The following is a 24,598-nucleotide window of genomic DNA, read 5'->3' as shown; positions in this document are numbered from 1 at the left end:
ACCAATTATTTCCTTGACTTTTTTCTTGTTACATGTTGAAACCTTATTATAATTTTTGACATTGGTGGCTAGTTCATTCTGAGCCTTACTTTTATAAATAAGGGGATCGCATGGACACACACACACACACCAATTTTCCAATTCCACACCATCCCATTGTGCAGAGTTCTGTCCTGGGTATCACTTCCTGGTTTCCTTACAGATTCTTCAACAAGCAGAATTGGTGGCCTGGCCGATTTTAAAGGTTGATCAGTACTTGTGGGTCAATAGTTCCCCCTTTCCATCAGATGCCAGCAGTAGGATCTCAGGTGGCCCTGCCTCTCTGGAATCCGGGTTTGGGGGCATCTAAGAGCCTTGGTGGACTAAGTGCTGTTATGTAGCACTTAGCTGCCAGCTGCCTGCAATTAGTGCGAGTTCAAATCTCACCAGGCTCAAGGTTGACTCAGCCTTCCATCCTTCCGAGGTAGGTAAAATGAGGACCTGGATTGTGGGGGCAATAAGCTGACTTTGTAGAAACATCGCATATGAGGGGGGGCAAAAGCCCTAATAAGTAGGTATATACAAAAAGAATGACAGCTATTGCTATAAGTGCATTGTAAGCCGCCCTGAGTCTTCGGAGGAGGGTGGCATATAAATTGAACTAATAAATAACTAATAAATCTTGCGGATTTGGGCCACAAGTCTTGGCATCTGGGGCAAAGGCAGGGCTTGCCAGTTTGGAGCTGATCTCTGCTGGGGAGAGACGAAAAAGGCAGGCAAAGCTTCTCCAGGCTTCGGCGGGGAGAGGTTGCTCCCTTCCGGCCCCCTTCTGCTCTCTGCGGGCATCCAGGGCGCCTGGTCGCTGTCCTCGGAAAGTCTCCTTTTTCTGCAAGGCAGGCGCTGCCTTTCTTAAGGGCTGAGGGCCCCACTCTGGCCAGGCTAAGGCGGAGGAGGCCGGCGAGGGGCGGGGTCTTCAATTGCTGGCTAAAACGGTCGGGCGGCTGGGGGTTCCAGCCAATTCTGCCCGGGCCGCTCTTCGCCGGGTCCGGAGGGGCTTTGGGCGAGGGAGGCGGGAGGCGCTTGTCCGCTCAACGGCCGCTGCTCCACATCTCGCCCAAGCCTGGCGAGGAGCCCCGGCCGCGCCTCGCTCTCAAGCGCGCCGCCGCAGCGTGGAGCCGCAAGAGCAGGCCGGGAAAGCCCCTCCGAGGAGCGGAGGCGGCGGGACCGCGGCGGACTCGCTAGCCGAGGGAGCGCTGCAGGAGCCGCGGCCACGCCAGCAAGCGCCTCCCCGTTCTGCCGTGTGGCAGCGACGTTCACACGTGACGCGCACCCCTCCTCTCCCCCCTCCCCGACGCAGCAGCAGCATCTCTGCTATCGCCGCCGCAGCAACAGCCGCCGCCGCGACCCTCCTCCCGCGCCCGCACGGAGCGCGGTCCCCGGATGGCTGCTTGTCGTCCCGGTCGACTCCGCGCTTCCAGGGCAGGCTGAGTCCCTTCCCGCGCCAGGTAAGACCCGGGAAGGCGCGGCGGGGAGAGGGCTGCGATGCGGTGAGGTTTTGTGTCGGGACCCCCCGAGGGACCGCAGATCCTCCGCTGCGACCGGGGGGGGGGGCGACAGCGCTCGGGACCTTCCAGGCCGGGAACTGCAGCGGCAGTGGCACTGCTGGACCCCCCGGGCGGGCCCACCGCTTTCTCCTCGGCTCCCCCCTCCCCTCCCCGCACCCAGCGCAGCGGCCGGCCTGACTTAGCGGAGCGCTGGGAAGGAAGAGCGGAGCAGGGGCGGACAGGGCTTTCTTGAGTCCCGGGAAAGCCGCCGCCTTCCCTGCCCCGCACTCCGTCCCCGAGTTCCCGGGGGAAGGTTGCAAGCGGGCGGAAAGGCGCGGGGCTCCTGGATGCTCCTGCCGCGGAGCCCCCGCCGCTCCTTGCGCGCTGCACTTTGCCGGCCGAGCCGCGACTCTCTGCTCCGCCAGCCGCCTGAGAAGTAGCGCCTCTCCGCCACCTTGTTGCTGCCGTCGCCGCCTCCTCACCGGCCACCAGGTAGGGCCCGGCCTGCGTCAGTGGCTCCGTGGTAGAGTCCCACCGGAGGGAGGCGGCGCGGCCCCTGGCGCGATCTTGCTGCCTTTCTGCCAGCTCGGAGTCCGGGATCTGCTGGGGGAGGGGGGGAACCAATTGAGTTCCACATTGCGGGACGTCGCCCTCTGTGACCCGCTGGGCGGCAGAGGAGGAGGAGGAGGCGTTTTGCCTACTCACTCCCACACCGTGTCCCCCACCCCCCACTCCGCTGGGCTGGGACTAGAACTGCCAGAATTCACTCCCAGCCTTGCCACTCAGGTCCCCACCCTGCCTGTTATGCCCATCCTCAGCCTACCTATCTATGCCTGCTTTTTCCCCAGTCTGCTCCCCTCGCCCTTGGTATCAAGAGAAGGTAAGGTGAGGTGGTCTCCCTCCCCCTTCTTCTCCTCCAAGAACTCTCTGAGCTGTGTCTGGGGAGCTCCTGGTGGTGGCCCATCCCCCACCCCCTGATGCTTGGAGACCATCTGCGGGGGGGGGGGGACATAGATGGAGTGCTTGGCATTGTGGGCTGGATCCCAAAGTTCTTCCTCAATTGTTTATTTGTCAATTTTATATCACCACCCCTCTCACATCAAGGGACTGTGTGGTGCTCAATAAACCTACTTTCAAAAAGAAAAGCAATTAAAACAATAAACATAAAATAAAAAACAAGACTGTGAAATCATCCACGTCTTCCTCCTGTCACCTCCCCCCCCCCACTTTATTTAATCTGTCAACCAGAGTTCTCCCCACTCGCCTTTTGAGAAAGCTGAGAGGGCCCCAGAGTTTGGAAACTGGAAGCCCCACAGAGAAAGGAGTTTGAGGGTGCATCTCCCCCCATTACCCCCAAACCCTCCCTTTGGCTCATTGCCCTCCTTCCTGAGTCCCAAGTGGTGATGATGGGGTGAAAACCTGACTGGCTCTAGAGAGTGACCGGAGGAAGCCAGTGCCAGGCCTGGTGGGCTCCAGGGCCTCCTTGCCAACAAAGGCTGCCAGGTGCCATTGCTTGGATATGGCTAGAGAAACCCTTTATCCCAGAGGCCACCTGGCTCTCTTCACACTCCTTCCATTTTGGCCTTCTGGGGTCCAGCTGCTTCTGTCTTGCTCCTGGAGTTTCAGGGTGCCCATAACACACACACACACACACACACACACACACACACACACACACACCGGTGCTTTTGGCTGGTGAGAGCAGATTCTTCTTTGGGTAGCAACAGCTGAATAGGAGATCAATCGGGGTCAGATGCTTGTGTGGGCTGCAGTGTGCTTCTGCCCCCACAGCACACTGCAGCCTCCAGAGGTTCTTCTCCCCACTTCCGGGCTCCCACTGCACCCCAGCCCTGCTCCCAAGGAGGCTGGGCCTTGCTGAGAAGAGGGAAATTCCTAAGGGAGCCCTTAGTTACACAACAGAACCTCTCTGGAAAATATCGGCTTCCACCCGGCAGGTGCCTCCTATCTACCTACGACTCCCCTGAATTAACAGGCAGCTGAAACCCTCGGCCAGCCAACCCATGACGGCTGAACGGGTCACGTGGCTTGAGTCCCATCCAAGGCTAAGACAGAAAGGAGGACTTTGTCGAGCTTGCAAGAAGTGAGGGCACTGTGGCCTAATGCCAGCCTAAAGCCTGAGGAGGTCTTGGAGGGGGGATGTCCGCTGGGGCATTTGCCAAGGAAGGAGCAACACCTCAACATCTCACAGCCATCTGGTTCCAACAAGGGACAATCGAGTTTCCCCCTAACTCCCCGAGGGACTCTGGAAGGAGACGGGTTCAAGCTGTGTTTGTGTGCATTTGTGTGTGTGTAGTGGGAGGGGGATTCTGTTTGGTTGCCATGGCTGAATCCCCATTTTCCACCGCTAGCGAGGAGACTTTGACGATACTGTGGAAATTCCTCCACTAACCATGGTCTGTGAACATTTGGCATTCTTCTGGGTTTCCCCACAACATCCTTGTTGAGCGGACCATCAGGTTGACATGGGCTTCCCTAGCACCCCTTAGAGCCCCTTTATGGGAAAGATAGGCGGTTAAGGAATTCAATGAATCAAACAAATAAATTAAATAAATAAATAAACCGATAAACAAACCAATAATTTTCCTGCCCATTTGTCCTGAAGAGGAAGGCCTCCCCTGAAGGACCAGGGGCTGGGGAAGCTCCTCTTAAGCCAGGATGTAGTAACTCCATCTGGGACCACTGCAAAATTAATCAGGGAGCAGTTCAGAGAGCACAAGTTGATTCGGTCTTGGATTCTTACACCAGGATCACTTGCCCACGGCAACATGGGTAGGCAGCAGCTCCTGTGCTCAGGGCCTGAGGCCAAAGGGACGCAAGAGGCTCTCAGACCAGAGAGGAAATACGACCAACTAAGTGAATGCTACTTTCTTGTAAAGCTGCATTAACTGTGTATATCTCCACCCCGCATCAGTTCAATGAAGCGGTAGATGTGATGTGCTGGTACCTGGAGGCTGTGAGGGTCTGGATGGGAGTCAACAGGTCTCCTCAGTCACTCATGCCCTTGTCACCTCACGGTTAGATTATTGCAACACGCTCTACATGGGGCTACCCCTGAAGAGTGTTCGGAGACTACAGTTGGTCCAGAATGCAGCTGTGCGAGCTGTCGTGGGTGCACCTAGATACACCCGCATTACACCAATTCTCCGTGAGCTGCACTGGCTCCCTATTGGTCTCCGGGCACAATTCAAGGTGTTGGTTATTACCTTTAAAGGCCTACATGGCTCAGGGCCAGGCTATCTTCAAAACCGCTCCCAGCGACCGGTAAGATCCCACAGAGTTGGTCTCCTCCGGGTCCCGTCAGCTAAACAATGCCGGCTGCCGGGCCTGCAGGGGAGGGCCTTCTCTGTGGCTGCCCCAGCTCTCTGGAACCAGTTACCTCCTGAGATCTGGACTACCCCCACCCTATTGGCCTTCCAGAAAGCGGTTAAGACCTGGCTTTTCCGGCAGGCTTGGGGCCGTTGATCTCGCTGTTGCAATCTTGCAAGATCCAGCCATGAATGATGTGCATGGGCTTTTAATGTTTTTATAATGTTTTTAATCATTTTTCTATGTTCATTGTTCACATTATTTTTGCTGTAAGACACCCAGAGTCCCTTGGGAGTTGGGTGGCATAGAAATGTGATAAATTAAATTAAATTAAACTGAATCCCACAAGTCCAAAAGTCCAGTTCCTCCACTCTACAGCTGGGGAGTTTGGGGTCTTTCCTCAGCCTCTTCCTCCTCCTTTCAGGGTGCAGCTAAAGCTTTGTTCTCTCTTAACCGTCCTTTCCCGTCTTTCCCTCCACAAGTTCTTTCTCACCATTTTTTAGGCCCAAACTTTGAGAAGGCCGTGGGACAGACTTGGCCAGACCAGTCCTGCCTATCAGGCCTCTTTTTCCTGACCAATCAGATAATCTGGGGGGCTTGAATGGCCCTCTCCCAATAGCAGCGGCTCCCTAGGGCTTCTGGGGGTTCAGGGGAGATCTGAGCTGCAGCTTTTGAAAGTCTCCAGGAAAATGGCATTATTCTGGCAATGTAAGAAAACTCTTAGGAGTCCCTGGGCCAGCTGGGTCTAGGTAATCTCCACGGCCTCAGGAGCCTCCCTTCAGCATTAGTTTCTGGATCAGTTTGGTGGATGCAATGAGTTACCCCAAAAGAGGCAACAGACTTTTTCTGGAGGGAAAGTACTTGGTCTCCCCTTGCTTGCTGAGGAGCTGGCAACTGGGTTCCAGTTGAGCAGGTGGGCAGGTAGGGGCAGTGCCAGTTGACCAAGCAAATGCTTGATCTTCCCCAGCTGGAGAGAAGGGTTTGTTGCCCATCCATTTTCTGACCTCCATCAGCAGCCCTGGACCAGCAAGCCAAGAACCCCCCCACCTCCGCCTGCTCTCCAGAAGGGCCCCTTCCTGGGGATGTGACAGGCCCTGCCAGGGCAGCCTGCCTCTTCCTCTCCTCACCATGCACTCTGGAGGTTGCTGCTATCATAGGCTTCCACTGGGGAGCCTTCGGCCACCAGAAAGGCAAAGGCCTCTGCCATCATCACTCCGGGCACTACTCCAGCAAGACTCTCCACACACACACCCCATGCCCTGGGGCTTGACAGGGCTCCTCAGATGGGCAAGCAGGGAGGGGCCTGCCCTGCTTCAGGATACCAAAGATTCCTGTGAGCTTCCCCTACAGAGACTCCCCTCCCCCTCCCCCAGGTTCTGTGGTGGGTCAGGCCAATGATCAGAGGCTGCAGGAGTGGGCCCAGGTGGGACTGCTTCTGAGACAGGGAGTTTTAATGGGGGGGGCAGGGATTTGAAGGGTCAAGGCAGGGGGTCTCGCAATCAAAGGTGGGGGGTATCTTCCAGTTCACTGTCGTGGACAAGAGCAGAGAGACAGTAGTTGAGCAGGGATGCGGTCAGTTTGACGGGCCAAATCCCTAGTGCGGTGCGGGACGCTCGGCAAGAAGGGAGGTGAGGGAAAAATCGTCTGGCGGCGGTTGGAGGCCGATGCCGTGCGGTCACGGTCAGGCCCTCTTTTCCCCGTTGCCGGGTGGGAGCCCGGCGCCACCTTTGTTCCAGACGCCGCTGCCTTCCCTGCTGCTGGCCACTTTCGAGCGGCAGGCGCGAACTTGGCGGTGGCCCGCTGGGGAGGCGGCGAGGGCAGGGGGCGCCCTCGCGGGGGAAAGACCCTGGACACGGCGAGGGCTGGAGGCGACGGGCGTGCGTCACTCTGGCCCGGGCAACAATGCTCGGCTTTGCCCCGGAGGGCAGGGGTCGTGGGGTTTGCCGCGGACATTTCTGGGCGGGGGGGATCGGTGCGTCGGCCACCATTGGCTGACGGTTTTGGGGACAGCCGGGCCTCGCCCAGCCGGGCCGGTTGCTCCCCCCCCCGTCTCATCTGGAGCCCCTGGTCTGCCTTGTTCTCGAGCAGGGCTCGCCAGGGTCTCCGGTGCTTCTTCGTCTTGCCTGTGGCGACCGTCGTCACAGCGCGATGACCCGCTCGGAAGGACGCCCTGTCACACGTCTCGGCCGCCGCAAAGACAGCTCTTTCTCCGAGGCTACTTCCCGCTGGGCTGCAAGGACCGCCGCGGGCAGGAGGGGGCGCTGGGACAAGGCCAGCGGGGAAGCGGCTTCGGAGAGAGGCCAGCGGGGAAGCGGCTTCGGAGAGAGGCCAGCTTCAAGCCTCCCTACTCTGCACCAGCTCCCCGGAGCAGCCTCGCTGGGGAGCCAACAGGCCACGGACCGCTTCAACTGGAGCTAGAAATAGAACCGCTGATCCACCCCCCCCCGCCCCGCCGCCGCAAAGCCAGCCTGCCTCCCGCTTATCCGTGGGCAGGCTGCTGGGGGCCGGCCCCGGGAGGGGGCTCGACTAGCCATGTGACCCTGACCTTTGTCCAGCTGTCCCACCAGACAGCTTTCTGAACCGGGGTGGAGGACAATCGGACACAAATGACGGCTGCCATTTAGGGGAGGAGGTGAAACCCTCCCAGGAGGAAATTCTTTTCCACACAATTTTGTCCCTCCCAGGCGAAAGTCAGACATCATTCCTGCAAATGTTCCTGAGACAGTCAGGTATTTAGCCTTGAATGGGAAAACTAAAGAGTTGGAAGGGCAGCTTGGGGACATCCAGATCAACCCTCTGCTCAGTGACAGAATTCAGATGAAAGCCACCTGGCGCATGTCTGGTCACTGGTTCCCCTGCCAAACAGCTGTTATGGCCGGCAACATTTTTCAGTCCTTCCCTCCAAGTCTCGGTGGTTTGGAGCCCAGATTCTCCCCTCCAGCCAGGGGGCTCTTGGCCTGGGCTGAGGGGTCTGAAATGAGCTGCTTTTCTCCAGCCCTGGGAAACCCTTGCAGCTCCGTGCTCTCTACTCCCAGAACGTGGCTTTTAGTCCAGGTTCATCTTTGGCACTTTTCTCTGGATCCTGCAAGACAATGACGGCTTGTTGTTTGGAAATTACTCTTTCATTGATGTAAGGTAAAATTGCCTGTGCGGTTTTTTGGCAGCCACATCACTGCCAGCTCCTTTTAGCTTGCAATCAGCTCCTATTCAGTGATCTCTTTGCCATTATTATTCCCAAATTAGGAATCCCATCCGGTATTCGGCTATCTGATTTCTCTGTCCACAATCAAAACTACTGCATTTGTCTGCTAAGTGTCATTATTTGTAAGCGGTTTCTAACTTGTCCAGATCTGTTTTGGTTGTTGACAGTCTTCCCCATATTGTGCTGCTTCAGGGTTGCTCCTGAACTGGCTGTGGCCAGTTTGGTGTGCCTTGACCCCGAGGCCTTTGTACCCAGGGAACAGCAGGAGAACAGGCAGCGATTGCTGGAGCTTCGCTGGGATTGCATTTGCCTGTGTTATGGGCCCATCTGGGGCTTAATAAATGATGGCCAACTTCAACTCCTTCCTCAGTACTTTTCCCTAAAGGAAAGTCAACGACCACATGGCTGGACTGCTCTGCAAGATTGCTGTAACCTCACTAATTCACCTGTAGCCCCCCACAAATGAGCATAACAGTACCAGGGTTCTCTCACGCTGGGATCAGCCTTCAGAGACGCTTCACCTGGGGAACCAGCAGATCTGACAGAAGGGAAGATGCGCTGCCATCAGAGGCCCAGAGAGCTCACACAAGACCTGGAGGATTTCCTGGCCACTCCCAGCTCACCAAGCCATCCCCAGCTCCCTCCGTGGCTTAAGTCTCCCACAGGCCACTTGGGTGGCTGTAATTTAGAAGCCACAGAAATGATTGCATCTCCCACGAAGCAGCAGCAGCTCCTACCCCTGAAGTTTAATTCTGCCTCTCCTTGTTTTTGTGGACTTTCCTCGCTCTTTTCAGCTGTGGAGCTGCACAATTAACATGGTCGGCCTCTCAGAAGCAACTCAGGGCAACACACAATGAAAACAACAAAACATTAAAAAAGGATCAGTCATAAACGGTAATAAAACACGAAACTATCCTGCTAAAGCAGTCCAATAGTCAGAACTATAATCCCGGCCTGCTTCAAAGTCCTCCTGCCCCAATGCCTGGGGAGGACCCAGGACTCTGCAGGCCTCTGAAAGGCAAAGGGGCTGGACCAGAGCCCATCTTCCGCCTCCCCTGAAATGGCAACAGGTGACAGGGACAGGAGAGGGGGGGGAGGGAAAAGCATTGTGGGACTTTATAATGGGTGGTTTAGAAGTCAAATGAAGCCGTAGAAGAACAAAGTACAAGATCTTGAGGTTGTCCACCCAAAAGTTCTTGAAGGAATCAAATGCCTGACTTTCCAGAAAAATACAGGAAAAAAGTGCCAGCAGGGTCGCTGGAGCTCCAGTTACTTCCAGGTGGCTCAACTGAACCTTCCTGCTGAGAAAGCTCCGAAAGAGAGTTGTTCCATCCACCTGAGGAGGATCAAGCCTCTGGGGGAACATCTGGATGGATCCCACCAAGGGGAATCCTGGGAGTCTCCCTGCAGGGCCGAGCATCCTTTCCACATTTCAAGCAACTGGATTTCTACAAGCCTTGGACAGAGACCCTTGGCAGTGGGGGAGGGGGAAGAAGCGTTTGCCATCACCAGGATCCTGGTGGGGCTCCTCCTTTAAGTGAGTAATTGATGCATGTTGGGAAAAAGCCCTCAGTGTTGCATCTGATAAGATGGGGTCTGAGCTGCCTGAAGCTCAAAGATCTCAGGTTGAAGGTGAGAGCCGTGAAAAGGGCCAAGGCCATACCAGGATCATTAGGAAGGCCTCAGGAATGTGGATGCCAGCACGGGATGATGTCCGTAGAGGAGTTGCCTCCATCTCCTCCAAAGGGCAGGGATCAGCAAACAGAGGCTGCAAAGTCCGATATTGATGGGAAAAAAACTGAGGCGCGAGTCCAGGAAGGGTGAACCATCCCAGTGGACAGCTGGTGGGTCACCAGCTAAATGTGAGCCAACAGCAGGGCTTGGCTACAGAAAAGGCAAGTGCCCATTTCCAGGCCTGGAGCCAAAATCTCCCTGGGAACGGCTGGAGGCACTTCGGAAGGCTGAGCCTGGAGAAGGGATACAATTGACTTGCTGTCTTCAAGAACCTGGAGGCAGAATTGTTGCAAGAAACCAGGAGGTTGAACAAATTTCAGCTGGATCTTGGAAACGGGCTTTCCCGGGAGTTGACCCCCCCCTCTCCCCACCTTGCGCAAGGCCTTAACCAGAGGCCCGAGGATGTTCTGTCTGAGAGCCAATTATGGTGGATTCTTACGTTGGGCAAAGGGTTGGGCTAGATGGCCTCAAGCTCCCTTCAAACACTTCCGTTTGATTCTCCTCTCCCTCCCAAGTGCTTTAGGAATCCCGAAGGGAGCGAAGTGGGTCTGGGTCGAATCCTGAGGGTGGGGAGCCCTTGGCCAAGGGATGAGAAGGCCCAGCCAAGTGACTGGAAGGGGCCTCTTCTCAAGGACATGTCTTGACAAGACAGAGCCCTTCCCCTCAAAACGGGCACTGATGCAATCCAGAAGAAACATTTCAGAGAAATTGACTCTGTGTCTGGGTGACAGCCCCCCCCCCCCCCCCGTCCCTTTCCACCAAAGGGGAAAAAAATATTAGACTTCCTACAAGAGAAAGAGAAATGGCTGGGCTGGGCTGGGCCCTTCTTGCTGCCAGGTGTGGGTGGGCAGTGCCTGTCCCAAGGGCAGGTGTGGGGGAGGACAGTTGTTGCAGACTTGAAAGATGGAGAGGATTTCCTCCCCCCCTCCTGTTCCCTGTTCTGGGGCCCTTGGAGTTGATCTTTCTGGACCGGGCATCCCTCAGAGAATGCACCATGTCCCCCCCCCCAAGCCCAGACCTGGTGCTGCAGGGATCTTGGGGGCTGGTGAGGGCCCCAGAGCCCAGCTGCTCTGTCTGAGTTTGCTCATTTATTATCAGCCTTTCAGCAGCTGGGGGGGGGGGCTGTCTTGCTCTTGCTCCACAAATGCTTTGTCATCAAACCTGCAGGAGAAGCGGCTTCTGCAGCCCCAACAATGCCCTGAAACACTCCTGTTCAGACCCTGGCTGGTGCCCTTTTTTCTGGTTGATGTGTTTGCTCTGAATGTGTTTATAAGTCAGGAGAAAGGAAATGATAATATATCTGAGTCCAAGAATTGCAAGGGGGGAGGGGGATTTAATGTCCTGCATTCTGGAACGGCAGAGAACAAGTCTTGATTCAAAACCCTTCTCTTCTCTTCTCTTCTCTTCTCTTCTCTTCTCTTCTCTTCTCTTCTCTTCTCTTCTCTTCTCTTCTCTTCTCTTCTCTTCTCCTCTCCTCTCCTCTCCTCTCCTCTCCTCTCCTCTCCTCTCCTCTCCTCTCCTCTCCTCTCCTCTCCTCTCCTCTCTCCTCTCCTCTCCTCTCCTCTCCTCTCCTCCTCTCCTCTCCCTTCCCTTCCCCTCCCCTTCATCCCTCCCCTCCCCTCTCACACCCACACTCAATGTTCTCAGGGGCTTGTCCACCCAACTTTCTCTGTCTTCCTCAGGGGGAGGCGGGTTTGGTCACCAGACACAGTTCTAGAGAAACTGCCTGCTTTGTAGGGCACTTGGGAGTATTCTGAGTCCAGGAGAGCCTCAGGGTTGTGGTGGCCTTCAGAGCTTTCGCATTTGCAGACCAAATCATCCACAGCAAAGTCCCTGCAGGATCTCAGTGAAGCCTTTAAGGGATGCTTCTCAAGCTGGCTGGGTGGGTGTGGGAGGGAGGGTGAAGAAGCTTCAATCACGGCTGGGAGGGGGGGGCAGAGAGGCATTTCTGTGGCCTGAGTAGTTCAGGGCCCTTCTCTGCAGTCAGCAGGATGGGGGTGGCCTCTGCCTGCCTGCTTGGGTTGATGGTCCTTCTTCTTTCTCCCCCTCCTCCCCTCAGGTGGGCAGCCGCTGACCCCTCCCCACCACCAGCCCATCCAAGATGCCGGAGCAGAGCAACGACTACCGGGTGGTGGTCTTTGGGGCCGGGGGTGTGGGCAAGAGCTCGCTGGTGCTGCGCTTCGTCAAGGGCACCTTCCGGGACACCTATATCCCCACCATCGAGGACACCTATCGGCAGGTGATCAGCTGTGACAAGAGCGTCTGCACACTGCAGATCACTGACACCACCGGCAGCCACCAGTTCCCAGCCATGCAGCGCCTGTCCATCTCCAAGGGCCACGCCTTCATCCTGGTCTTCTCGGTCACCAGCCGGCAGTCGCTGGAGGAACTGCGGCCCATCCACCAGCAGATCGTGCAGCTGAAGGGTGGCGGGGAGGCCTTCCCCATCATGCTGGTGGGCAACAAGTGCGACGAGACCCAGCGGGAGGTGCAGACACCAGAGGGGGAGGCCGTGGCCAAGGAGTGGCAGTGCGCCTTCATGGAGACCTCGGCCAAGATGAACTACAATGTCAAGGAGCTCTTCCAGGAGCTGCTCAACCTGGAGAAGCGCCGCAACATGAGCCTCAGCATCGACGGGAAGCGCGCCAGCAAGCAGAAGCGGACAGAGAAACTGAAGGGCAAGTGCAGCCTCATGTGAGTGGCCAGCCGGCAGGAGGCACCCACCCATCCCTCACCATCCATCCGTCCGGTCACCTCCACCTCCTTCCCTCTCCTGTGGCCCGGCTCTCTTGGTGCTCCCCAGACCCTGCGGCCTCCCCTCCTGCCCCTCCAACTCCCCAGCAGCAGCGGACTCGGACTGGAGGACTCAGCTGGCGGCGGCTCAGGCCTCCCTGCAAACTGACAACTCAGCCAGACTGTGGTGAGCCCCCTCCCCTGCCATCCCTGGAGCAAACCTCAGTGGGAACAGAGGAAAGAAGAGCTGCTTCTGCTCAAGGGGGATTTGCCCACTGGCCCACCATTCCTCAGACTGCCAGACGGGAGGGGCCGAAGGTGCCCTGACTGACTTCGGCCTGATGATGGAGAGCCAGCGGTCCAGCCTGCCCATCAGCCTGAAGCTGCAGAAGACTCTGGATTTGCTCAAGAGGGGCCCTTGGGTGACTGCGACCCTTCCAGGTCTGCACAAACACCGGGGGGGGGGATTGCTTGGCTTCTCACCAGTGAGACCCACCTCCCTCCATCACCCTTGCCAGACCCCAGCCTGCCTTTCCTGGTTTCATCACCCAGGCCCTGCTGGAGGCCACTGAAGTAGTGCAGGGCCCCAATGGAGGGGTCCACAGGGAGAGCCCCTCCCCACTCCAAAGAAGGCCCCTCTCACTGCCCTGGTGCTCCAGAGCCAGCAAAGCAGCGCCTCCCAGGAGGCCATCCCTCCATCTTTCCCTCCCCCATATGCCATGCCAGACAGTGAACATGCAGCTTATTGTGACCTACCCTTATCATTATTTATTTTTAATTTATGGGTGTGTTTTTTTCTGGAACAAAGCAACAAAAATGGCCACCACAGCATATATCTGGATCAGGAAGGCCGGGAAAGGACGGCCCTGAATGGGCTGGAGAGCCACAGCTGAGCCCACCGGCCACAGCTGGCAAAGGGCAGTACACGGGAGCAACATCGGCCGTGATGGGGGACAGAGGAGGTGGTGAGCTGGGTGACCGCTCTGAAGCAGGTCCCCTTGGGCAAAAGAGCCGGGGGGGGGGAGCGTGTGCCTCCAAGCCTCCATCTGCTGGAGACTCCCAACACTGGACACCACATCCCATCTACCGAGAAGGATGGAAGCCACGAAATGGGTGGTTAGGGGACACCTGGCACTGTAGCTTCTCCTCCTGCCCACCTGCAGGATCACAAGAGCCCCCCGCCCACAGCTAAAAGAGGCTGAATGGGCACCCCCTCTCGCCCATCTCGCTCTGAGGCCAGAGGAGGGAGGGCTTCCTGCAAGGAAGGGAGGCCTCCTTCTCTGTCCCTGGCACGGAGAAGGGCACCTTCCTCATTCCAACTATGCCCTGTAGGTGCCCTTCAACATGGTGCTTCACTTTTCTTTTTTAAAATTGCAGTGGAAGAAATTGTGTCTCACGGTTGTAAAACCAGGACTCGAGGTGCACAGGCAGTGACTGCCATGAAAAGGGCGAGTGTGCATGTAACGCCTTCTCGTGCACAGGGGGCGTGTGTGTGCATGCACTCGTGGGCAGGTGGAAGGCTGCCTCTGCATCAGTTTCTCTCCGCCAGTCTAATTTGTTTGGCATTCATCTCCAGCCCCTTCCTCAACTGGTGACTTAGAGCAGCTGGCAAGACAGTTGGGGAGGGGACAATGGCCAGGGGGTCCTCCCTCTCACCCACCCAGAGGCCAGCTCTCTATTTGCAAACTCTGCAAGGATTTTATTTATTATTTATTTATTTCAATTTGTATACCGCCCTTCTCCTAGTGGACTCAGGGCAGTGAACAGCCCTGAGATTTTGCAAGATCTTTGGGGGGGGGGGGCAATTGCAAGAGACCCTGGGCATTTTCTGCATTGTCCACTATGCCAGCTGACAAAACTCCCAAGAGCAGGGCAGGAGGCGGCTCTGCTTTGTCTCCATGCAGCTGATGGTGCAGGCCGAGCTCAGCGCAGGGCAGGAGGATGCTTTTCTCCTGGCTGTGGTTTCCCCACCGGCTTGGGAAAGCTCTCAAAGCATGGGGGGGGGGGTTGAGGGGGAGGGCAAGTGGAGTGGGCAGAAAGCCTTGCTGTGCAGGCAAAGGGGCCTGTGGGATTCTGGCGTAGCCTGCCCTCCCTCCACCCTCACCAGGGTTCTTCTCCTGCATTTGGGCCCCTGTGTGTTTCCCCCCCTACCCACGGCCTGCCTTCCCTCCCTCCTTCACTGTGTGAGGCGCAGAAAGAGATGGATGGCAGCTGCTGCCCAGCACCCTCCTGTCCCTGGACTCCAGCCTGGGCAGGGCAAGTGAGGCCTCCCTTTGGAGTGGAAAGATCTGAAGCTCTTTGCCAGACGCTGCTGCTTCAGGTCAAGGACTGGAGCTCCTTAAGTGCATCTTAATTCTTTCCAAAGGGATTAAGCAGAACCACTGCTGAGGACTTCTCCCATGGACCACCTTGGCTGCCAGCCGCCCCTCACCCACTCCAGAGGTGCCTCAGACCAGTCTCTGGGGAGCACCACTGGGACTGCCCACCCGCAGTGTCCGAGCGAGGCTTCTGCCGTGCAGGCCTGCAGCCCCCCAGGGACCAAGGAGACTGACTAGGAAGCGCCCGGGATCCTGCTCACTAGGCTGCCTGGCGGGACTGGGCTCGAGCTCCAACCCCACCCACCCCCCAAAGGCGTGGGGGGGGCGGGGCCGGTCTGCCGCGGCCGGTCTTGGTCGGGACGGGCAGTGGAGAGCAGATCCTTCGGACGCGGGGACTCTAGCACGTTCCCTTAGCGAAGCCGTCTGGCCGGTCCTGTTGGGGGCTTCTGATGGGAGGGGGGAAGCCGCTGAAGCCGCTGTTGGGATCGAGGGGGGGAGAACCGGCCCCTCTAGGCTGAAGAGCCCATTTGCCACGGGGTGTGGGGGGGTGTAGGGGGGCAGCCCTGGGTAGACGAAAGTAAGCGACCAGCGGCGGCGGTCCCGGGGGCAACTCCACGCCCGTGCCCCGATCAGCTGCCCCCGTTCTGTGCGCGTGCTCCGAGCCCCGGGGGCGCCTTCGGGCCCGGGGGAAAGCCTCGGGCGTTCTCGCAGCTTCTCAGCTTGTGGGCCGCCAGAATTCGCCGCAACCCGCGCTGAAGCCGTTCCTTCTCCCGTAACCTGGTACCCTCCGTCGCCCCCTCCCATCCTCGGCCTCCCAGTGCGTGTGAACGCTCCCCCTCCGCCTGCTGCTGCTACACCGAAGGACGGGCGCGCGCGGAGCCTCTGCCGACTTGCGAGACGCCTCCGCCGCTCCCGCTGGGCAGGCCAGCCGGTCGGTCCGAGGGCCGGCAGGGGCCGCGATCTTCTTCCAGCCCCGGCGGCGGCCATCCCTGGTGCTCCTGACCTTCCCGGCCGGGTGAGTGACCCTGCCTTGTAAATACGACCCTCCCGACTAGTTTTCCTCTCAGCGGCCAGCATGACGATTCGAGCTACTGTGCAAAGGGTTTTTTTTAAAGCGAACGAGAAACGCACACACCGACACGTGAGACAAAACGACAATATTATAACAACAATGTAATAATAAAACGGAGATAAACGAACGGTACAATGTAGCCTTTATTTAGAAATAGTCTTCCTTGAATGAATAAAAACGGATTTATCCCACCCGCCTCCCCATGGCTGGTCTCATTCTTCAGGGCCAAGGGGCGGGTGGGGGAAGTGGCCAAGCGCTTCCCGGGGCAGGAACTGCTCGCCAGACTAGGGACACCCACCCCCAAATGTGGGCCCATTCTCCCTTCCTTGACGGGTGTCCCGGGGCTCAACTTCAGGCCCCATAAGCAGCCCTGGCGGGAGATGGCTCTTCATCCTATAAGGACAGATGGGGTGGAGGAAGACTGCCCCCTCCCAAGAAGAGGAAGATGGGGGGTGGGCGCTGGGAGTAGGGTTGGGCCACACCTGGGCACTTCTGTCTAACCAATAAGGCCATTTCAGATGGCATCTTTGCCCCCTGCCCACCCTCGCCCCCAAACAGAGGCTGCTAGATTGGCAGGTGGGCACTCTTCCGGCACACGAGTGACCTTGGCAAACCGCTCCCCACATCTGTATTCTGCCCAAGTTCCAAGGGTGGGTGGGTGCCCCCCAGCAGCACCCTTGGCCAGCAGCCCCCCCCCCCTCGTAGGTGTGGTTTTCTCTGCCCTGCCAGGCTCTGATGCTCATCTGGTGGACCCAAAGTGCGTCATCCCACTGTCGCCATGGAGACCAGCGGTTTCTCTGTGTTTATGAGCTGCTCCTGGGGACGTGCAATGAATTGCAAGGAGGAGAGAGCATTGGCGCTGGGGAAGGAACTCTCCCCCCCACCACACACACACGTGTGCCCCTCCCTCAGCAGATGGTGTGAGCGGATGACATCAGTTCTGGGGGGAGGGTGCCTGGCATCCCTCCAGTCTCTCCAGAGATGGCTCCTCCCTGCCAGATGAGCCCAACCTGAAAAGAAACGGGCAGCATCTTGCCAGGCAAAAGGCTGGCAGTTCTCCGGTCACTTAGTTGTGGGATTAATGCCCAGAAGGAAGCTGGATCAGCCCTTGGACAGGGCACCACTAGGATATGTCAGACAACACTTGGCTCCTCTAGTGAAGGCCTCCTTCCCATTTTCCTCCAGGGGGTCAAGTCTGCTCCCTTTATTTCTGCAGGGGGGAGGGCTAAGTCCCAAGCCCTTCACCCAGACTCCAAGGCTAAACTGGGCTTGCACCCACACCTCCCCAAATTTTCCAACGCTTTTCTTACTGCAGCTCCCCTCCTTGGGTGGCTGGAAGTAAAACACAGCTACTTGAGGGGGGGCTGGTTTCCCCTCCCCTGATAAAATCACAGCTGCTCTGAATATGAAGTGCCAGCAGGACTCGGCCTCCCACCCAGTGCCAATCAGTGGAGCTGGCCTGGCGCCCCCTTCACCCCAAGCCTTGCAAGCCGGCTGCTGTGCAGAGATTGTGTGTTCTTTGTGTGCTCCTGGCCTCATCCATGCTTGGTAAGTGGGAGCTCTGATTAAGGCTGAGGGAAGGGGGGGCAGCAGACAGAGCAGATTGGCTTTGCCTGGTCCAAAACTCTTTATCTGGACAAAACCCAGCCCAGGAAGTGACAAGGGGTGTGTGTGTCTCTACTCATGGAGTGAAGAAGCAAGATCATCTATTGTGGTTCCCTATGAAGCATCTACACACACACACACACACACACACACACACACAGTCTGAGCACCAGAGCTGCTACAGTGTTGGAAGAGGCCAGTGGTGTGATAGTCTTGGGTCTCTGCTAGGAATCGGAGCCTTTGGAGGTGGAAGGGAAGCTCCAGGTGCAGCGAGCCTGATGGAGCACCAAGGTGTCTAACAGGACCTCCTACCCAGGACAGGCAGGACCCTCTGCTGGATTTGCTCTTCACTTCCCCCACCTCCCAGGGTCTGCGGGTAACCTCTGGCCCTCCCTGCCTATTCTGGCTGCCAGGTCTGGGCTGCAAACCTCCAAGGATGCATTAGATGTCTGTGGATCCCTCCGTCATCCTGGAGTTGGGATCAGAAGGACCTGGAGCAGTTCCCTGTCCAATATAGGATCCAAAGGAACATCTGCAGGACTTCCAGCATTTAAGCACTCCAGGGGAAAGATGCTGTAAAATCTCGATTTCCTCCCCATCAACTCGGACTTGGGAGGCAGAGAATAGATTGGGGCGGGGCAAGTCAAAGGTGGTATTTATCGGTTCTCCGAACTACTCAACATTTCTGCTACCGGTTCTCCAGAACTGGTTAGAACCTGCTGAAACTCATCTCTGCTCGGTGGGCATCACTGCTGGAGCCCTTTCCTACTGGGGAGGGGGCGGGCAACTTTTGGGAGGCTGAACTTCGAGAGGGGCCCACCTCGCAGGGCTGTTGTAGCAAAACGGGAGGGGCTCCTCCATTCCCCCGTCCCCTCCGGCCAAACTTGGCTTTCCCCGAGGCCCCTCCCCTCCCACGGACCGCCCCCAGTGCGGGCCCAGCCTCCCATTTGGCCACCAAATGGCCGTCTGTATCCTCGCCCCGCCCCTCCTGCCGAACCGTCGAGGTCCGTGGGGGTGGGGGGGAGATAGTCCGCCCTCCTCGGAGGCGCTGGAGCGGATTGGCCAGGCGAGCTGTCGGTCAGGTGCTCGGGGCCGGCGGCCTCGGCGGGGCTGCGTCGCGGGCAGAGCGGGAGGCGGCCGAGCGGCGGCGGAGGAGCCGGTGAGGCGGGCCGTGGGCTGCGGCGGGCTCTGCTGGGCCGTGGGGGCCGGGAGGAGGGGTCTCCGGGCCCTGAGGAGTGGGGGTCCTCCTGGCCGGGCTGCTCCGCTTCTCTCTGCCCGCCGCCTCTCAGCGCCGCCCGGCTGAAGGGTGGGCAGCTCCCGGCCCAGCGCGGCGACCCTCGATGTAGGGGACCCCGAGGTCTGTTCGTGTCCCCCCGCCTCGGGTTGCGCCCCTCCCCGGGAATGGCTGGACCTCCCCCGGCTTGTTGACCCCGAGGCGCCCCCCGAGTCCCCCCTTTCCCCGGCAGAGCGCCCCGGCCCCTCCCTTCGGAATCCCGCCCAGATCCTCCGGGTTGGCATCCCCCCACCTCAAGCGAAGCTCCAGACCCGCCTCGGCCCCCAGAAGAGAGGGGAGGCCCCGATGCTGCCGCCCAGGCGGCCTCGTCCCACGCCGGATCCCCTCCTCGGGATCCTCTTGAATCTCCAGGCGGCCCCTAAGGCGTTTGCTGCCCCCCCCTTCTGGCCTTTCTCTCTCAGCCCCTGCTTGAATCCACCTCTGGGTAGCATCTCCCCTCTTCTCTAGTAGGACCCCCCCCCAGTGCCTTGCTGAAGCCTAGGACAAAGGAGGTCCAAAAGGATGGGGCTGGAGGGGTGGCTTCTTCCTGGTCAGCTCCCTTGGCCTGCCAAGCAAGAGTTTCTCTGCCCCCCCCCCCGCCTCATCTCCCCATAGTATCAGGTATGAAGCTGTAGTGAAACAGACTCTCTCTTGGGGGAGGGAGCATTTGCTCCCATCCTCTAGCACTTTGCCTGGCTCCCAGGGGACATCCAGCCATTCCTCCCAGGCTCTCTGGTGTCTCCTGTCTTGGCATCCCTCTTCTTGCCCTTCTCTCTTGGGCCGGTAGCCCTTCCGGGGCCTGTTTGAACCCTGTTACTAAACTGCTTCGAGTGGCACAGATGCTGATACTTCCAGTCAAAATGGCAACACCTGTGTGATGTTATCATCACACAAACACCACAATTAGGTACTTGTGTCCTGGTCTCTGCTAGATGTGCCATGAGGTTTGCATGACTGCATCATCACGCTTATGCCCCCATTCACGGCCCCTCCCCCATGTTTTCCTACCAAGCGGAACCCTCCTGGATCTCTTTGCCCCAAAGATTCCTACCCCACGGAGCAAAGCTTCCTGCCCAGCTCTCCTGGAACCGAGCGAGGGAGCGTGTGTGCTGTTTTGGGCTTCTTCTTCGGACAGGATCAGATCTCGGAGCACGGATCCTCCAGTCGTGTGTTTGGGAAACAAGGTCCATCAGGACTCATGCCTGAGTTGGCTTTCACGGTGGGGAATGGGCTGGCCTCGGGGGTGGGGGTGGGGGAAGCCACACATTTTTGGGGTTGCTCCCCCCAAGGTTTGCTCAAGGATCTAGTCCAAGGCTTTAGCTGTCTTTTGTGAAATACAACGGGATCTGTGAGTTTGAGGCCAAAATCCTGTTCATTATGTGCTCATCCTTGCCTACAATTAAGTTTGTGTCTGCGATGGGCACTTTCCCTAAGCCCGTTTTGTCAGTGGCTCTCTTAGCCTCCCTCTGCCCAGGAGGAAAGAGGAGGCTGTGGGTGCCCTGGGGAGGCTTCCTTTGCTCGCGCTTGATCTCAGGAAGCGGAGATCCGGAGTGGTCTTACGTGCTGTGCGGGCTCTCCGGAAGCTCTCCTGCCCCTCTGCTCTTCTTCCCCGGCACCTGAGCCTTCCTCCTCTTTCTCCCCGCCTGAGGTGGATGTCCAGGGTTGGGACCCTCACCTTCTCCAGCCTCTCTCTGACCAGAGCAGGGAGGAACAAAAGCTCTCCCCTCTGATGCCCTCCCTCCGCGGGAACAAAAGGCTCAGCTGTGATTGCACTGAGGAGCAGCAGGAGCAGGACATGGATGGCGTGGGGGGGGGGAGGTCCATTTCGGCTTCCTCTTCCTCCTGGCTGAGCACTTTGCTTTTGTGGCTCTCCTTCTCCTCCTCCAGTTAGATCGCCGAAGCCCCCTCCTCTCAGGCACCCATCCATCCTCCACCCAATTGCTCTTCAGCTTGCTGGTGCCCCCCCCATCCAGGAGGGGTAGAGGGCGCATGGCTCCTGCTGTGTTCCAGAGAGGGGGAGGCTCTTCCTAAGGGTCTGGTGGGCAATTCAGCAAAGGCCTTTGTGGCAGCCTTGAGTTTGCTGGCCCTGTGTCACAATCCCAAGGCTCCCCTTGGCTTTTTTGGGGGTTCTGACAACTGAAGTGCCATAGGAGGCAGTTGGAGGAAGAGAAAGAACGAATCTGACCCAATGCCCACATTCTGGATTCCAGGGCAGACTCGATGGACCGCGAGATCTTTTTCTGCTGTCGGGTTTCTGTGTTCCTAATGAGAGTGACAAAGTGCGGTTTCTCCACTGTTGGCCTCTTGGTGATCTGTTCCTTGCTGGGACAGGAACATCTTCAGAGTTTCTGGGAAGAATATTGCAGCCGCCTGACAGGAAAAAAAATCCACTGAGATCCACCTGGAGTTTAGGGGCAGTGCCCGGAGGATGGTCTCGGGAGCTGGTCTGGGATGAGTTTAAGCCCGGTGGTCCTCAAGGCTGGGGACTCAGCCAGGTCCCTCCTGGGTTATTAAACCCGCCCAGGAGCAGCCGGGCCCATCCGGTGGCCTTGGCTTCCGCTGCAGTTCTGGGTGGCACTCGTGGCCAAGAGGGGCTTTGCATGGGATGGGGGTCCATCCGATTCACCAGCTGCAGTGCTCCTGGATCAGGGGAGGACCCCCAGGTGGTCCCTCAACAAATGGACTGGGACAGCGCACTCTGTGGGAACCAGCCTTCACGACTCCTTCAAGAATACACAGCTGGTCCAGAATGGGGCACCCTGGGCCATATGAGGTGGCACTGCTGCTCCCCAGCTGCACTTCACTGCACTTCCGGTTGGCCTTTGAACACTTTCTACCTCTCTGAAACCCCTCCTGGGGTGGGCCTGGTTCCTTGAGGGACTGCCTGCCCCCTGAGAGGCATTCTGCCAAGACAGAGGCTTCATTAGTATTTCCTGCTTTTCAGGTTGTAAGCTGGTGAGAGTCTTATGGTGCTGGCCAGTCTCTAAACTCTACACAAATAAATAAGAGGGAAAGATGTGAGAGTGACCTGAAGACTAATGGCATCAAAGGATCACAAGCGCACAGCCGAGGCTTGCACAAGAGCTGCCGAAGAGGCCTCTGGGACCCCAGCAAAGTCAGGCGGTGCCTGAGAACCCACCTTGGAGCGTGGCCGAGTCTCCGTGGGTTGGGCCAAGAGGTTCTTCTCGTGGCTCCGTGGCTGTTTCTGTTCATTTGCCCCAGTGGGACCAAGGAAGGCCCCCTTGGTCCCCAGGTCACTCTCTTGCACCCCCCCTCAGTGGGACAGGGCCACGGCCGGCTGGCCTCTGAGGCCCCATTCTGGTCTGCAGCCCAGCTGTGTTGGGTCTGACCCCACTGCCCAAATGGCCGAGCCGAGCCGTGCCAGGGACTGGTGGCTTGTGTCTTGAAATTTGCCTGGTACCTTTCCGTGCCCTTCCTGCTCTTTATTTGGTAGGCAGTCGTGATTTCCTAAGCTGACAGAATGCCAACTTCTCTCCCAAATTGTACAATATTATGGTGTCGGGTATTTTTATCGAAGTGTGCTTTCTTGAGGTGGGTTGAAAGGCAAGGAATCCTGCCAGCTCTTGGATATATTTCTTGCAGTCTCTCATTTGATACTTTCCCTGCCTCTTGGGGGAGATCACTCCGTCTGAGGTGTGATCAGTTTTTTCCCAAAGCTCTCTTCCTCTGCGGCCAGAAAAGTCTTGGGTTTTGTTTTGTTTTTTGAATCACTCACTGGTGATCCAGATTGAGCTGTACAGTGAGTCTATCTGGCAGATTTAAAAAAAACCCTCCTTTCTGCAAAGGAAATGGGGGGGGGGGGTCCTTCCCTTCTAAGCTTGCTTTTTTTTTTGGACCCATGCCAGACCTGTGAAGCCTCATCATCTTAATTGAAAGATGTAAGTGAGAAAGCGCTTGTGGTCTGCGGGGTGGTGCTGGCTGCTACTGTGGGGAAGCAAGATTAGCCGAGATCCACAGCTGGTGGATCGGAGAATTGGCTTACTTTGGGTCTCTAATCTGATCCAATTAGTTGATCTTGTTCAAGGCAGGCTGCCTGCCTCCGCGGCTGCGGCCAACTGACTCCTCTCCCGGTTGGAAGGCAGCTTATTCTGCCTTCGGGCTCATCCCCCTAAAGCTCCCAAAGCGGTCCCCCCCCCATTGCAATGGGGCTCTGTTCAGGGCTGGACTCCCCGACTGGTTTCCATTGGGAAATGTGGGTGGGGGGGAAACTGAGCTGGGTGGGGTGAGGAGAGGGGCTCCAGAGGCCGGCCTGAGATGTGGTGCCGTCTTGTTGCCCAGGCCTGAGTGTGGGCGCATGTGGGAATTGCACACTTGAGGATCTTGCTTCCTCCCACCTGGGCCGTTCTCTGGGGAAACAAACAAGGCTGGTTGGTTCTGGGGGGACAGCCAAGGAGACGGGAGCAGCAACGAGGGCTGGTGGGACCTGGCCCTTTCCCCAGAGACATGGAGGGCGTCCCCTTTGCCCCCCACTTGGGTGCTGCAGGGGGCTGCCTTGGGAGGAGGAAATGGGCACTGGCTCTTGCTCTGCCAGGACAGGAGGGCCTCCTGCGAGTTGTTTTGGACGGCTTCCTTTGCCCAGCGCTATTTCAGCGTCTGGACCCCTTGTGTTTGATCCTGTCTGGGGGCTTCTGGGAAGTTGTGCCATTCAATGTGAAGGCACCATTTTTTCTGTCCCAATGTGACTTTTATTTGTTTTATACTCTGCCCAAGGGGTAGCCCTAGAGAGCTGCACTAGGAGTCCCTGCATAGCTTCCTTGCATAAGAATTCATTGATCATCTCTTTAGATTCCACCTGAAAGTTCCCCTCTGAAGGAATTGGCCTCAAGGGAAGCTGGGGCCCACCCCGGGTCTTCTCTCCATTTTCATGCTTCTCTTTTGAGGTGGCCCCAGGCAGCCTTTGCTGCTGCTGGGGGACCCTCCTGTGAACCCCGCTTTCTGTCCGGATTCCGCCTCTGCTTAAGTGGAGCTCTCAGGGCTGCCTAGCCTCTGCCCCACCCCCCCTTTTCCCTGGGCAGCTTGGGATGTGGGCCACAGGAGGCGATCCACGCAGAGGGAGCCATCGTCCAGCTTTTGGGGTGACACCTCTCTGCCCTGGCACAGGACTGCGACTGGTGGGAGTTGTAGTGAAAACCAGGGGTGGATTCTACTTACCCTTACTCCCGGTTCGGTAGTAAATTGATTCAATCAATTTAAATTGATTCAAATTGATTCATATCTTTGTTTTGCTCTGGCCCTTCTAGGAAGGCAGCCTCTGCGGTGCCCTTGGAGACTGAAGGAGGGGCTTCCTTGACAGGTAAGGCACTGCCAGTCTCTCCATTGCATGCACCCGCTTGTTCACTCTCCTGATGGCACAACAAGGGGGCTGGCCAGAAGGAGGGGGCCAAAGAGAGGAGAGGAGAGGAGACAGGCGAGCTGACAGATCCAGCTGGAGCTCAGTCCGGAGGAGCAGAAGCAGCCTGGAAGAGTGTGGACCCAGGAGGCCGTGGGGCCAGTCCCAGTGGCAGTGGGGGAGCTCTGGCCTGAGCAGCTGCTTGCAATTTTGCCTAAGGAATGGGAGGAAGGAGAGGAGGGTATAACTTAAATCACAACCCCCTGGCTCAAGGAGAACAACAACCTGCCAAGGACCCCTTCACCCCCAAAGGACAAATGGCTGCTCTCTAACAGAAGCACTTATGGGGCTGTGAAAATAAATTTGGGGGACAAGAGGGGAAGACAGTAGTCTGAGTCCCGTAGAGAGAAGAGGAAGGGGTGTGTGGAGCAGTGTCTCTGAGGGGACCTTCCCTAAATCTC

The 24,598-nt window shown here is 57.6% G+C and overlaps 2 protein-coding genes across 2 annotated transcripts in view; both read left to right on the top strand.

Moving 5' to 3' along the window:
- Positions 1-1,459: 1,459 nt before the first annotated feature.
- On the top strand, positions 1,460-14,506 carry DIRAS1 (DIRAS family GTPase 1). Its single transcript, XM_070944824.1, has 2 exons — positions 1,460-1,484; positions 11,846-14,506. The coding sequence occupies exon 2, from the start codon at positions 11,888-11,890 to the stop codon at positions 12,482-12,484; it is 597 nt and encodes a 198-aa protein (XP_070800925.1). The 5' UTR covers positions 1,460-1,484; positions 11,846-11,887; the 3' UTR covers positions 12,485-14,506.
- Positions 14,507-18,609: 4,103 nt separating this feature from the next.
- GNG7 (G protein subunit gamma 7) overlaps positions 18,610-24,598 on the top strand; it is a 38,329-nt gene continuing 32,340 nt past the window's right edge. Inside the window, exons 1-2 of the mRNA XM_070944818.1 lie at positions 18,610-18,673; positions 24,049-24,101. The gene's annotated coding sequence lies outside the window, so the exon portion shown is untranslated. The remainder of the gene's footprint in view (positions 18,674-24,048; positions 24,102-24,598) is intronic.

Source organism: Pituophis catenifer, unplaced genomic scaffold (assembly GCF_029215685.1).
Source record: "Pituophis catenifer annectens isolate HBS135680 unplaced genomic scaffold, rPitCat1.0.hap2 SCAF_1, whole genome shotgun sequence".
Taxonomy (NCBI): domain Eukaryota; kingdom Metazoa; phylum Chordata; class Lepidosauria; order Squamata; family Colubridae; genus Pituophis; species Pituophis catenifer.
This window is presented reverse-complemented; position numbering and strand designations above follow the sequence as displayed.